Source organism: Aquarana catesbeiana, linkage group LG08, assembly GCF_042186555.1.
Source record: "Aquarana catesbeiana isolate 2022-GZ linkage group LG08, ASM4218655v1, whole genome shotgun sequence".
In the NCBI taxonomy this organism is placed as follows: Eukaryota; Metazoa; Chordata; class Amphibia; order Anura; family Ranidae; genus Aquarana; species Aquarana catesbeiana.
Genome location: NC_133331.1, coordinates 275644167 through 275660215, shown reverse-complemented (window position 1 = coordinate 275660215; position 16049 = coordinate 275644167). Strand labels below are relative to the sequence as shown.

The window sequence follows — 16049 nt, the reverse complement described above, 5'->3', positions numbered from 1 at the left end:
GTTACTGGGTCTTGAGGATGGATCACTGGCCAGAGCTTGCACAGTATGCAATTGAGCTACTGGCCTGTCCTGCATCCAGCGTTCTTTCGGAACGCACATTCAGTGCTGCTGGATGCTTTGTAACAGATCACAGGGTGCGTCTGTCCACCGACTCGGTCGATTGACTGACCTTCATAAAAATGAATCAGTCTTGGATCACCACCAGCTACCAAGCACCTGATGCTGATGTAACCGAATCATTTTTTTTTAAATCTCAGATCCCTTCAAAGACTGCCTATGCTGATGCTGAGTGACTATCCCTGAGTAATTATCCTCTTCCTCCTCAATCATCACGCTGATAGCTTGTAAGAACATTTTTGGTTCTGGGCGCCACCACCAGTGCCTAAGGCCCAATTTTTCAGCCCCTGTTTAACAGGGGTGTGTAATTACAATTTTTGATGCAATACTTTGCAGCAGGGCTCGTTTCTGCGTTACAACTAGAGTATCTGTGAGGGGTTGTAGTGTTGTGGCACCAGCACCAGTGCCTAAGGCCCAATTTTTCAGCCCCTGTTTAACAGGGGCATGTAATTACAATTTTTGATGCAATACTTTGCAGCAAGGCTCATTTCTGCGTTCCAACTAGAGTATCTGTGAGAGGTTGCAGTGTTGTGGCACCAGTGCCTAAGGCCCAATTTGTCAGCCCCTGTTTAACAGGGGCATGTAATTACAATTCTTGATCTAATATTTCACAGCAGGGCCCATTTCTGCCCCCACCAAGAGCGAGTGAGGACTTACAGTGTTGTGGCACCACCAAAGGCCCAATTTTTCTGCCCTTGTTCAACAGGGGCATGTAATTACAATTCCTGATCTAATATTTCACAGCAGGGCCCTGTGAGGGCTTACAGTCTTGTGGCCACAACAACACCTAAGGCCCAAATTTCTGCTGAGTATATAGGGCAGGTGACTACTTTCAAACATCTAACTTACAAACGACTCCTACTTGCAAACGGAAGGAGACAACAGGAAGTGAGATAAAATCTACCCCTAGGAAGGGAAATTCTCTCCTGTAATGCCGCGTACACACGGTCGGACTTTTCATCTACAAAAGTCCGACAGCCTGTCCGACAGACTTTCGGCGGACTTTCGGCGGACTTGCGGCGGACTTGCGGCGGACTTGCGGCAGACTTTCTAACGAACAGACTTGCCTACACACGACCACACAAAAGTCCGACGGATTCGTACGTGATGACGTACACCGGACTAAAATAAGGAAGTTGATAGCCAGTAGCCAATAGCTGCCCTAGCGTGGGTTTTTGTCCGTAGGACTAGCATACAGACGAGCGGACTTCGGGGTCCGTCGTAGTTACGACGTAAAGATTTGAAGCATGTTTCAAATCTAAAGTACGTCGGATTTGAGGCTAAAAAAGTACGTTGAAAGTCCGGAGAAGCCCACACACGATCGGATTACCAGCCAGCTTTAGTCCGTCAGCGTCCGTTGGACTTTTGTAGCTGAAAAGTCCGACCGTGTGTACGCGGCATTAGAGTTAATATGGGAAAAACATTTCTCCTTTCCACTGATGTTTTCCAATCCTTGTTCCACAAAAAACCCCAAATTTTCAAAAAACATTTGTCATTGGGACAAAAAGTGAGGTGAAATCTTCTGAAGAGGAGGAAAGACAGCAAAACAAATGTCACAGGGGTGATAACCCTTCCCTATGTTTTCCAAAAAGCTTAAAAAAGATTTTTTGGCTGAAGCTAAACACGTTAAAAATGTACCCGTTAAAAATTACAAACAGATTCTACTTAACAACAAACCTACAGTCCCTGTCTTGTTTGCACCGCCTGTATACTGCTGTTCAGAGTATATAGGGCCTGGTGGCCCCACACCTTTCCTTATTTTAATTTGGGTGCGGGGTTCCCCTTAATATCCATACAAGACCCAAAGGGCCTGGTAATGGACTGGGGGGTACCCATGCCGTTTGTCTCACTGATTTTCATCCATATTGCCAGGACCTGACATTACATTAAACCCGCAAGCAGTTTTAAATGAGATTTTTTCCTTTAAAAATGACATTTTGTGCAGGGACTGTTCTAAACACGGGAAACACGCGCCACTTTACAGGCATACTATAGACACACCTCAGGTACGATATTTAAAGGAATATTTCACTTTTTTTTTAACTTTAAGCATCATTAAAATCACTGCTCTCGAAAAAACGGCCGTTTTTAAAAGTTTTTTTTGCATCGATACAAGTCCCCTGGGGTAGGACCCGGGTCCCCAAACCCTTTTTAGGACAATACCATGCAAATTAGCCTTTAAAATGAGCACTTTTGATTTCGAACGTTCGAGTCCCATAGACGTCAATGGGGTTCTAACGTTCGTGCGAATTTTCGGTCCGTTCGCAGGTTCTGGTGCGAACCGAACCAGGGGGGGGTGTTCGGCTCATCCCTAGTCACAGGTAGGAAGTATTATATTAAACAACTCATCACCTGCTACAGTAGATATGTTAGATATCTTCTCATGTGCCCTTGCAATCTTCAATACATGGGTCGAACTACCAGGTCCTTGGACAAAAGGGTCGGAGAACACGTAGATAACATCAAAAAAGGGTTTAAAAAGTACAGTGTCTCCAACCACTTCAGACTAGTGCATAATAGAGACCCATCTCTACTTAAATTTTGGGGGATAGACAAAGTCTATCCCTATTGGAAGTGTCAAGATATGACTAAGGGAGTCTCCCAAATGGAGACCCGGTGGATATATAGGCTCCAGTCTCTATATCCCCAGGGCTTAAACTTAGATATAGATTTTAATTGCTTTATCACAGATTATTAAACGAGTTGGGGCCTAATGGGAAATTAGGGTGGGAGGGGGGACCTCGTGGATATGCCATATGTTTGCCAATGTGCAGTATCTCTAATTTCCTCATTTTTGGTTTGCAGCATTACCCTATGTGGTTATATGGGTTTAGATCCCACCTTTATTCCCTTCCCTTTTTATAATACATTTTTCATTTAATTGAAAATTTTTTTTATATATAAACATTTTTGTTTTCTATTGTACCGTAATACCATCACCATTTCTACTTCCAAATCCAATCTATGGTATTTTATTCCCCCGCTTGAGGGAGCCAGAGAGTGTTTTGTCCACACATGGTATACCCAATCTAGGAAACCATGTTTGTGATGGGGATATGCTATATTAGATACCTATGTCATTTTAAACTAGTTTTATTTTTAACTAGCAGTTTTTATGAATCTATAGCAATCATTGTTAGTTGCAATTGTTTATTAGGTGCGTGCGGCATGGGCAGATGATATCTGAGAATGAGGTAGATTCCTTTTTTGTCCTCAATCTCTATGTTTGGGGAGCCTAGCCAATCGCACCCTTTTGTGCATAAATAAAAGCAAACAGGAAATGGCAGTTTGTCACTTCCTGATGACGCCAATAGGATGAAACGTACATAGAAGCGCGGACTCGTCACTTCTGGGTCCTCTATGTGACATCCTTTTGGTATATCCAGAACGAGGCGCGGATCGCAAGCCGCCGCATTTCTGATATATCCACCCGCACATGCTGTAGACATCTTAGTGCACTGCTGAGCATAGCACAGTCACATGTGACTGCAAAATCTTTTTAAACATTTTTTATTAAAACTTACTACACCATAAGAGTTCTTTTTGTGTGTCCTTGGTGGAGTCTGTTCCCTTATCCTAAGCCGCCATCTGGAGTTGGTTACACAGCGGAGAGATACCTACCTAGGATTCCTCTGGTCCATTCAATCAAAGTGCATTTTGACCTACTGTAAAAAGTGGTCAGACACCTTTGGTGAGTTGCCATCTAACTTAAGAGCACTCGTGGTGAAACTTTTTGAAGGAACGTCAAACCAGAAGATTCACATTTATTTATTTATGGCGTTGGGATTGTCACCTTGGACTTTATATATTTATTTGCTTTTTCAATCACTACTTGCTTTTTCTTAACACCCAATATGTATTAGTCACCTTGATGTTTTTAGCGCCAACACCTTTACATTTGATTTTTTTATAGGTAATTTCTTAACTTCCTATGGCAGAATGGAGAGGAGGAGGCATGAAGGAAGGGTGCCCATCAAATGCAGCCACTGTGCCCATAAAATGCTGCCACTGTACCATCAAATGCTGCCACTGTGCCCATCAAATACTGCCACTGTGCCATCAAATGCTGCCACTGTGCCATCAAATGCAGCCACTGTGCCCGTCAAATGCTGCCACTGTGCCCATTAAGTGCTGCCACTGTGCTATAAAATGCAGCCACTGTGCCCATCAAATGCTGCCACTGTGCCATCAAACACAGCCACTGTTCCCATCAAATGCTGCCACTTTGCCATCGAATGCCGCCACTGTGACCTCACCACCCGCTCGCCGTCATGCCGGGAATTACATTGTCTCAGTGGGGCAGCGGTTGACAGCGAGCAGTGTCATCCATGCATCTCCTCCCATCCTTTCCTCCCGTCAGGTGTCCAATCACAGTGCCTGTCGTTTCAGCCAATCAGGTGATGGGTAACATACCCAAGCACCTAACTGGCGGAGAGGCGGTTCAGTGTTAGAAAAGCGAATATTCATTCACTGTTCTAACACACCTGGCTCTAATCAGGTGTTTAAAAAAAAAAAACCCCGCCGCTGTAATTCAGGCGCCCGGCGCCCGAAAAGGGGCCAGGCACCTCAATAGTGGGTGGCAGCGGCGGCCATGGATAGATTTGTGCTATGCATGAATCTATCCATTGGTCATAGAGGGGGTGGCTGGAGAGAGGGGGCGGTGCACAGCACCCTCATGGACGCACCGCCACTGCTGGAATATGCAGTTCAGTTTTGGGCACCAGTTCTCAAAAAGGATATCAGGGAACTGGAGAAAGTGCAGGAAAACTGATAAGAGGCATGCAGGAGCTCAGCTATAAGGAAAGATTAGAACAGTGGTCTCCAAACTGTGGCTCTGGGGATGGATGCAACCCTTTTCTTGCCTTTGTCAGACCCTTGAGGAATTCTTTCTGCCACTGACACCAACAACAAGGCATAATTCCTGCCACTAACACCAATGCTGGGGCAATATTCCTCCCACTGACCCTAACTATTTCTCCCCCCCGGCCCCCCAAGTCTGAAGGACTGTAAACTGTGCCTTTCCTTAGAAAGTTTGTAGACCCCTGGATTAGAGGAACTGAATGTATTCTCTCTTGAGATGAGGAGATTAAGGGGGGGGGGATACAGTGAGGGAAAAAAATGATTTGATCCCCTGCAGATTTTGTACGTTTGCCCACTGACAAAGAAAAGATCAGTCTATAATTTTAATGGTAGATTTATTTTACAGTGAGAGACATAATAACAACAAAAATATCCAGAAAAACACATTTCAAAAAAGTTATAAATCGATTTGCATTTTAATGAGTGAAATAAGTATTTGACCCCTTCACAAAACATGACTTAGTATTTGGTGGCAAAACCCTTGTTGGCAATCACAGAGGTGAGACTTTTCTTGTAGTTGGCCACCAGGTTTGCACACATCTCTGGAGGGATTTTGTCCCAATCTTCTTTGCAGATCCTCTCCAAGTGATTATGGTTTCGAGGCTGACATTTAGTAACTTGAACCTTCAGCACCCTCCACATATTTTCTATGGGATTAAGGTCTGGAGACTGGCTAGGCCACTCTAGGACCTTAATATGCTTCTTCTTGAGCCACTTCTTTGTTGCCTTGGCCGTGTGTTTATGCTGGAATATCCATCCACAACCCACGATTTGACGGTACATGGCCCCGTCCATTTTTTCTTTGATGCAGTGAAGTTGTCTTGTCCCATTAGCAGAAAAACACCCCCATAACATTTCCACCTCCATGTTTGATGGTGGGGATGGTGTTCTTGGGGTCATAGGCAGCATGGCAAGTTGAGTTGATGTCAAAGAGCTCAATTTTGGTCTCATCTGATCACAACACTTTCACCCAGTTCTCCTCTGAATCATTCAGATGTTCATTATCAAACTTTAGACAGGCCTGTACATGTGCTTTCTTGAGCAGGGGGATCTTACGGGTGCTGCAAGATTTCAATTCTTCACAGCGTAGTGTGTTACCAATTGTTTTCTTGGTGACTATTAGGGATGAGCCGAACACCCCCCCGGTTCGGTTGGCACTAGAACACCTCGAACAGGCAAAAAGTTCTAGTGAACATGCAAACCCTTTTAAAGTCTATGAGACACAAACATGAAAAATCAAAAGTCCTAATTTTAAAGGCTTAAAGCAAGTAATTGCCATAAAAAGTGTATGGGGATCCGGGTACTGCCCTAGGGGACATATATCAAACTATAGTTTTTTCAGGAGCAGTGATTTTGATGATGCTTAAAGTGAAACAATAAAAATGAAATGTTGAGGACATGTGGCCTGGTATGGTTCAGGGGGGGGGAGCACTCCCTCGCCCCCCCCCCCCCCCCATCCTGACCTGCCAGGCTGCATTCTCGAATAATAAGGGTTTGGTATGGATTTTGGGGGGACCCCACACCAATTTTTTAATTGTGGCATGTAGTTTCCTCTTAAAAATGTTTTTATTGATTTTTCATCTATATTGCCAGGAGCCGGCAATACGTTACAGCCACGAGCAAGTTTACATTACATTTTTTTTCCTTTAGAAATGTCATTATTGCTGCGGGATGTTCTACATATCGCACAGATGCGCCACTTTACAGGCAGACTAAGGGGATCCCCCAGGCACGATATATAAAGGAATATTTTATTTTTATTGTTTCGCTTTAGGCATCATTAAAATCACTGCTCCTGAAATAATGATCTTTTAACAACATTTTTTTGCATTGATACATGTCCCCTAGGGCAGTACCCGAGTCCCCATACACTTTTTATGGTAATAACTTGCATATAAGTCTTTAAAATTAGGACTTTTCATGTTCGCGTCCCATAGACTTTAATAGGATTCGCATGTTCACTAGAACTTTTTGCCTGTTCGAGGTGTTTTGGTGCGAACCGAACCGGGGGGTGTTCGGCTCATCCCTACTGGGGTTTTGCCTTTCTCTGGATCAACTGTGGGTATAGGATTGTTTATATGGGATTGTATGTTTGTTTGTTTGTTTTTTGTTTTTTTGGTTTAACTACATGGATTTGTGTCCTTTTTTAACCTGACTAACTATGTAACCATACAATCTTGGTCATCTTTGCAAACCCTTTTCCAAAATCTCATTAGTTGGATACCTTTGTTATTTATATGTCAGAATAAAATGACGTTACAATTGTTGGCCTTTGTATGTCTGCAGACTGAATAAATGTGATCTGACCTCATTCTCTTGCGGTGACCTGTGCTCCATTATTACAAACCGATCTTTGATCAGCCTGGACTTAGCAAGTAATAATCTACAGGACATTGGGATAAGGCGTCTCTGTGAAGGACTCAAAAATCCAGACTGTACCCTACAGGAGCTCAGGTGATGTTCACGCTAACATAGTGGCATAGTTACAAAGCTGAAGTCCTAATTTTCATTCTCCACATAGGTCCGATATCCACTGACTTTCTATTAACTATCCTTGTGTTTACATGAGTTTCTCCTATAGCACAAGAACATATTGGTAGGTTAGTGGGTCTTCACCAACAATTATTAAATAGCGTTCATACGATCTGGTCTGGATAAAGGGGCAATTGCATATCAATAGCTTGCAATACATGATTCATTTTAGCTGGTAGCAGTGATCGCGAAAAAACAGACAAGCTGATGATTGTACACAAGTTGATTGATAGATGGATCGAAATTCGGCTGGATCAGCCCAATTTAAAACTATGTATATATCCAATTAAAAGTCAGATATATTGTCACTAATTGAAACCTGGTGCATTGCTCTCAGGAAAGAAGGGAAAGGAGTCACTGCTTTGAACTAAATGAGAAGTTCAGGAATACCAAAAAAAAAAACACTTATCCAGATGGCTGCAGAACCGGACCTAGCTGCAGCTGTCCCCCACCAGCCCTACCCTGAGAGCTGATCGTCAGTTCTCCCCCTCCGCTCTAAGCAAAGAGCGGTGATGGTCAATTACCGGCTTTCTGCTCTGCCCCCCCCAATGCTCACTGGAGTGCTGGGCTGTGGAGGGGGCAGAAGGGGCCGGCGCAGGATCTCAGCAGCATGCTGAGAGGCTGAGCCAGCTGCTGGTCCAGGCATCTGGGTGAATCCCAACTGTAAAGTCAGGATCTTTTCCAAGCCTGGACCAGCTCTGTGACATCATCTGACAGCAGGCTGTCACAGAAGTACAGAACAAACTAAACTCTTTTGATCCATAGGAGAAGTATATCAAAATGTAGAGGTGTCTCCGACCCCCAAAGGCCTAATGGTGACCTCCAGAATCAGGGAGAGCTGACATCCTTCCTCGAAGTGTGGGTTATTAGGCATGGTGGGTGTAATACAAGTTGGAAACATGGGCGTCAGTCACTTTTTGAATGCAAGAAAAAGAGATTTATTGTCTCTTAAACAGAACTGGTGGAGAGAGGGTTAGGGCCAGGACACCCTTAGGCAGATGCAATAGCAATTGGAGACTCAGAGTATTCTGACTCCAACTGTTGTAATAGTGACTTATCCCTTGCTGAGACCTCTATGCCTGGCCTGTATAAGCAGATATAATCACAGTGGACAGTCTTTATCAGATAGCTTGAACTCACCAGACACCGTTTCTTCCATAAGCGTGGATTTTATTGCAAGCAGCAGGTATAGCAGACAACAAAATGTGGCAGATAATTGAAAGATGGTATCTGCAGGTCAAAACATGGTAATGTGTTCCAGGATGCGAGCAGATTGCATGCGGCCTATACAGAAGTGGCCATCTCTGTTCTCCCAAGACAGTGAAGGAACAGGAAAAGGAAGTACATCATAATGTGGGAGGGGACACAGATAATAAGCAGAAAGGGATAGTGCTACAACCAAAATAACCACAAAATGGCAGTATAATAACCATTTATATAAACATTACCAAGACTATACATAGCATTATTTTACTAATCTACTGTAACAGCACACTTCCCGTCTGGTATTGTAAATACCACTATGCTACATTATAACGGTAGTTATGCAATGCAAATAAACAATGGTGCAATTTGCAGTTGTCTTGAAGACCTGAAAGACAAAAAGAACATGCAAATATATGCAACAATAATAACTACAATAAGGCATCAAGAAGTGTCACTTAAAGCTCAAGGCACATTTTTCTAGTGGTAGAGACTGGATCCAACAAACCCAGGTAAGCATGTTCAGTCTCCAAAAGGCAAGAGTAGAACAAGTTCTGTGATAGGTCTGAGGAAAGTCTTTACAGTTCCTTGTCTGGCAACCTTCACCTCTACCTTATGTACCATACTATCATCACTAGGAATGGTCTTTACAATGAGCCCCATGGGCCATGGGGTTTGCTGGTCTTTGAGCAGAACAAGCTCTCCAATTTAGAGGTTAGGGTTCAGATCAGTGGCAAAACTCTTGACAGTAAACCGAATCTCTGGATTGTTGTCAGGGTTATCTATAAGGATATACATGCCTCCTGCATGTATCTTTACCTGTCAAATGTCTCCCCTCTGTCTGTTATTAGACCCGAAAAACTGCAGATTCTGTGGGTGGGTCTGTTGTCTGGAGCTCGGTGGGTGGAGTCGTGATGTCTGTAGACTCCCCGCCCACCTCTACACTCCCCTTGTCAATATGCATTTTCTCCTGTGTATTTCTAACACTGAACTTCTGCTATGATCTCTAACATCCAGTGAAAAGACAGGAAAGTAACCACATTACTTCAGCATGCCAAATTATGCTGAGGTGTGGAACAGCCAAACCTTGCAGAGCTGCTGAAGAAAGGAGTGGGAGGGAATTAAAAAATACTGCATGTGTCTTAGGCTGAAGCACGAGATATGTAAATCACCTGTCACTCACAGCAAGGGGGAGTATTTGACAAAGTTTTTCTCAGTTTGTCGAGATTTATCTCACTGAACAATAAAAGAGGATTGCTCAGATATGGATTAACTCCTGTTTGGAAAGACTGGGCTCAAATGATAGGAAATCCTATACTCTACATTATGATATCAAAAACAAAAAAAAAAATGTTCGGGTTTACATCCACTTTAAATAAGTTCCACTGTAAGCCCAGACGTCCATTATCAGATTTAAATTTTTAAATCCTGTGGCATGATCGCCAGGCTGAAAGTCTTTCATCACGGTAGCACTGTTTGAGGCAATCTGAGGTTGGCCTCAGAAAGCATACCTTGAGTGCTTTGGAGCAGGTCTATGGCTTCTTCATCTGTGGGTAAGGATTTGAGTCCGTCATCCACGTAGAAGTCTCTTTCAACGAAGTGTGGAGCATCTGCACCATACTCCTTTTTGCCATCAAGAGCAGTCCTTTGTAAACCATATGTTGACACAGCAGGTGAGGGACTGTTTCCGAATACATGTACTTTCATGCGGTATTCAATCACTTCATTGTTTATGTCGTTGTCACTGTGCCACAGAAACCTTAGGAAGTTCCTATGGTCTTTCCTTACTATAAAGCAATGGAACATTTGTTCAATGTCAGCAGTTATGGCAATTGGCTCTCTTCTGAACCTCATAAGTACTCCTACAAGGTTGTTGGTTAGGTTAGGACCTGTAAGAAGAACATCATTCAGGGATACGCCTTGATGCTTGGCACTGGAGTCAAACACTACAGGCATTTGCTTTGGTTTACGTGGATGATACATTCCAAAGAAAGGCAGATACCAACACTCGTCATGTTCAAGAAGAGGTGGAGCTGGCTCGGCGTGATCATATATCTGGCAAAGTCAGACAGGTCTGATCTCTCACTCTTTGGTGCCAAAGTAACTTGTGGGACCGCTTGGGTGTGAGGCTCATCTGCATGCCTCACTGTGCCCATTTGCAGCCTCACTGTGCCCATTTGCAGCCCCACTGTGCCCATCTGCATGCCTCACTGTGCCCATCTGCATGCCTCACTGTGCCCATTTGCAGCCTCACTGTGCCCATTTGCAGCCTCACTGTGCCCATCTGCATGCCTCACTGTGCTCATCTGCATGCCTCACTGTGTCCATCCGCATGCCTCACTGTGCCCATCTCCCTGCCTCACTGTGCCCATTTGCAACCTCACTGTGCCCATCTGCATGCCTCACTGTGCCCATTTGCAGCCTCACTGTGCCCATCTGCATGCCTCACTGTGCCCATCTGCATGCCTCACTGTGCTCATCTGCATGCCTCACTGTGTCCATCTCCCTGCCTCACTGTGTCCATCTCCCTGCCTCACTGTGTCCATCTGCAGCCTCATGTACCTGATCTCCAGAACACTGGCGCTGTGACATGCAGTCTAGTCGGCGGCTGTCCAGTGTAACAAAGTCCCGCCTCCTCTTCGTCCGTGACGGAACACTGATTTAGATTTCCAGCAGTGAGTCAGTGTTCCGCCTATCACGGATGAGGATGAGGAGAAGGTGGGGCTTTGCTACACTGGACGGCCGCCGACTAGACTGCATGTCACAGCGCCGGGAGATCAGGTGCATGAGGCTGCAGATGGGCACAGTGAGGCAGGGAGACTCGAGTATAAGCCGAGGGGGGCTTTTTCAGCACAAAGAAATGTGCTGAAAAACTCGGCTTATACTTGAGTATATGCGGTAATCAGAGTGGACAGTCTTTATCAGATAGCTTGAACTCACCAGACACCGTTTCTTCCATAAGCATGGGTTTTATTGCAAGCAGCAGGTATAGCAGACAACAAAATGTGGCAGATGAGTGAAAGACGGTATCTGCAGGTCAAAACATGGTAATGTGTTCCAGGATGCGAGCAGATTTCATGCAGCCTATGCAGAAGTGGCCATCTCTGTTCTCCCATGACAGTGAAGGAACAGGAAAAGGAAGTGCATCATAATGTGGGAGGGGACACAGATAATAAACAGAATAGGATAGTGCTAGACTATACATAGCATTATTTTACTCAACTACTGTAACAGCACACTGAGGCAAAAATAATAGGCAGACAGCTATACAGGTGGAGGGCCTTTAAGCTGGATGCAGCAACTGTATTTGTAGAACTGCTGTCTCCTATGGCAACTGAACTTTCAACAGTCAATAGAGATCTATACACATAACTCACGGTAACCCATTACAGATCTTCTCTCACATCTCACAGTATCCCACTGTAGATCTTCACTCACTGAGCTCCCGGTCTCTCACTAGACTTCAAGATCCCAGTCAACACTGGATCCCCTGAGCTCTTACACAGCTAACCCGCTGTATACTCCTCAAGGTTCACCCCTGCTAACCCGCTGGGTCCCTGGCTTGACACTCTGCTGAAGCTTTCCCACTTCTTCACTGTCCCAGGCTGGTGAAAAGGCTGCTCTGGTACTTCTTCAGACTTCCATACACTGGCCTCTGATAACGGGAGTGGTTGTCCCTTGGTGGCGACTGCTTCCCCTTTACCTCTCGCCTTGAACCTCACTTGCCCCTGACGACAGGAGTGGTCGTCCCTTATGGCAACTGTTTCTCCCTCACGGCTGACAACAATTCGGTTCCAGGTCCGGCGGAACCTCTGCAATTTGTTTGGTCTTCTGGCCTGAAGCCCCAACCCCGCGCTGCTTTTCTCAAACCTGGATAGGCCTCAGACAGCCTAGCAGCCAGGTGCTCTTGTTTCTGGCCTAGTAATCTGGAGCCTTGTAACACACGTCCACCCAAACAGCTGTCCGGGTGGCACAGAACCCCGATCACCTGACTCCTCCCAAATTAGTAGGCTCTCTCAGCAGGCCAAGGGGCCAAAGAAACTCCTGCCAATTGGCTGAGACACTCCTAGTGAGACCAGTCCTAGTCTGAATTCACTATACCCTTGTCAGTCTAATGCCACCGGCAATGATGCTACCTAGTGACAGAAGAGAGAGGTGTATCAAATCCAGAGTTAGAGAAAAGTCAGTGGATCCCCCTAACAATTAGCCAGGCTAGTTACCACCTAGCAAAATAAATTTGTTAGCAACCCTGCCTACAACCAGGGTGCTAAACAAAATACCTTTGATTGTACTTCTTCTTTAATCACTGTAAATTTCAGCCTGAACTATTGTGCTTTGTAGACAATAGACTTCATACAAAGAGGGGTACAGGACAGTCTCAAATGTGAAAAGAAGTCCAGAGCTTCACCTACTGCCTGATCATTTTGGTGCAGCCCGTAAGCTGCTGTAGCTTAGAGCAGTGCCATATAAATGTGAATATTAAATATACTATACATTTTACCATCTTCAGATTGAAAAAATGTAATCTGACCTATTCCTGTTGTTATGAGATTCGCTCTGCTATTGCTGCCAATCACTCTCTGATCACGCTGGACCTGTCATTCAATAATTTGATGGACACTGGAATAAAACTGCTATGTGAAGAACTGAGATCTCCAAGCTGCACCCTGCGTGAACTATGGTAAGGGATCTGCTACAAACTCCATAATGAGCTGCAGGACACTGCAGGAATAGGACTTTCAGGCTGGGGATTTTTGCAGAAAGCATAAAAAGTCTATGCATAAACAAAATTCTGTGTGAAGATTTTACATAAAGTCTATAGCAGCTATTCTCAACCATGGTTCCATGGAACACTAGGGTTCTTACAGAGTTTGCCAAGGGTTCCTTGAGCTGTGACTGACTGACCTCCTATCTGATGGTTCCTGCATAGTTTCAGGGTCCAACTGCATGACACCAATGATCTTTTTAGTTGTCTGTAAGAATGGCAAGCTGACCACCACTGTAAAGGGGGCATTCTTCTAACTGACCACCAATGTAAGCGGCATTTTCTCATTGACCACCAATGAACCAGTTTTAGCCGAGGTCTCCAAGACCTGAAAATTATTTTAAGGATTGCTTTGGGGTAAACAGGTTGAGAAAGACTGGTCTGTAGCATGCAAAAGCCTAAAGCCCAACTCCAGGCAAGTAAAAGAAAAGTATCCCTTGCAGTGGGACTACACCTGCACTGCAAGGGTTATTTGCTCATTTAAATTTAGAGGAATAATAAAAGAAGATTTACTTACCTGCTTCTCCACACAGCTAGACTTGTCCCCAAAGCATCTTCTCCCCATGTCCCCATGGTCTAAGATCCTGATATCCCTGCATTTAACGTGTTGACACTGAGGCACAGTCCACCACCAGAGCACAGGGGAGCACCATATGCCAAGAGAGCAGAAGATCAGGAAAGTAAAGGTGTTTCTCCTCTACCCTAAACAAAACAAGTAATTAACCCCTGCAGTGGGGCTGCAATTTTTCCAGAGTTGAGCTTTAAGCTGGCCACTCCTAATGAACCAGCCAAAACTTTGATCAGCGGGCAGCCCTGTCAGCACCTCTCCGTCCAGCTTCCTTCAAAAGCATCCAATTAGATACAAGAATTCGGGTATTCTAACAGCTGAAGTGGAAAATCCATCCATCTGAGCTATTTAGTGTTGATGGAACAACGTGTTAGATTTCTTTCATTCAGCCAGCCAGCTGAACAAAATAAATCTATAAGTGTATGGCCAGCTTAAAGGAGAATTATACTAAACAATCCTGTAGCACAGCCTTTCCCAACTTGTTCAACACAGAGGAACCCTTGAAATAACTTTCCAAGCTCAGGGAACCCCTGCTTAAAATGACAATATCTACAACTCATAATACATTAGTGTGATGGTCATTAGGAAGAATGCTCCTTATACTTGTGGTCATTGGGAAGAAATCCCCCCTTATAGATAACTAAAAACATCAATGGAGTTAGTGGGAACTAATCTGAGAGGCAGAAATTGCTCATTGCTCAAGGAACACCTAGCAACCTTTGGAGGAACCCTAGGGATCCATGGAACCCTGGTTGAGAAATCCTGCTAAAGCACAAAAGAAAACATAAAAATAACCAATGTTTCAGAGACACTATGATCCCTTTTCTCAGGGTGACAGATGAAAGGGGACCATAGTGTCTCCAAAACATTGGCGGTGTTTATGTTCAAGCTATGTTGTCATTACAGTTAAGACCTCGGTAAAGATTTAAGGTTCTAAATTTCTTGCGTGCTGACTATTACTGCTATTTGAATTCTCATGGTGTCACTGTTGTCTGTGCACCCTCCTCAATGTGTTAAAGGTGATGGTGCGGATGGAATTTTGTCAATTTTTTTTTATTGCAGTCTGTGACCTTGTTGGGAGTTTTACCCTAAAAAAACTGTTTTTAGTAGAGTAGGGAAGGGTTAGAACTCGACAAAAGTTTTTGTGATCCCGTCACAGTAACAACCACTTTCTCAACAGAACCAAAAGTGAGGGAACATCTTCCCAATGGGGTCACAGACAAATAAAACAGATATAGAAATGTTAACTCTTTCCCAGATTTGACAAAAATAAAAATGAGGCTTTAAGTCATTTTGATAGCAATGGGCCAAAAGGGATCAGCCACTGAGTAAAACATGCTACAAAAACCCAAATTAAATATTAGGGAAACTGTTCTGAATTTCTTAGGAAAATTTCTTTACAATGCAGATGACCTTTATCCTCTTTGCAGGTTGGAGCAATGTGGCCTGACCTCACACTGCTATGAGGATCTGAAATCTGTCATTACAACGAACCTACATCTGACCACGCTGCACCTGAGCACTGATAATCTAAGGAACATGAAAAGGCAATTTCAGGGTCTCAAGCGCCCCACTGCTTCTACACTGGAACTGAGGTGAGAATGGCACTGTGAATTATATACAAAGGACTTTGGAATAAGATTTCTTAGTAAGGAACTTAGGGTTCATTTACTTTTTCAATTTAAAGTGTTACTAAACACACAACAGTAAAATCAGTCTGTATATGCAGTAAACCCAGGGCCATCTTTATGGCAGGGCAAAAGGGGCAGCTGCCCTGGGCCCTGTCATTGTTGTGGGGCACAAAGCAGCTGCCGCATACTTGCAAACTATCCTGGTTTAAATTCCCCCGTCCCACTGGCGGCACTATAGGGGTCGCTGTAGTCGCACTTGCGACTGGGCCCTGCCGTGCTGCCGCTGTGGAGGGGTCCCAAGACCCGGCATCTCCCCCTGCACCTCTGGCTGTCCATTTAGAATGCAGTGAGGGGGAGGTGGGAGGCGAAGATC

The 16049-nt window shown here is 44.5% G+C and overlaps 1 protein-coding gene across 1 annotated transcript in view; it reads left to right on the top strand.

The window, feature by feature from the left end:
• The window catches only part of LOC141106501 (NACHT, LRR and PYD domains-containing protein 3-like), a 114418-nt gene that overhangs the window by 81999 nt on the left and 16370 nt on the right, over positions 1-16049 (top strand). Inside the window, exons 10-12 of the mRNA XM_073597314.1 lie at positions 7264-7431; positions 13223-13393; positions 15476-15640. Coding sequence (XP_073453415.1) covers positions 7264-7431; positions 13223-13393; positions 15476-15640 — 504 coding nt within the window. The remainder of the gene's footprint in view (positions 1-7263; positions 7432-13222; positions 13394-15475; positions 15641-16049) is intronic.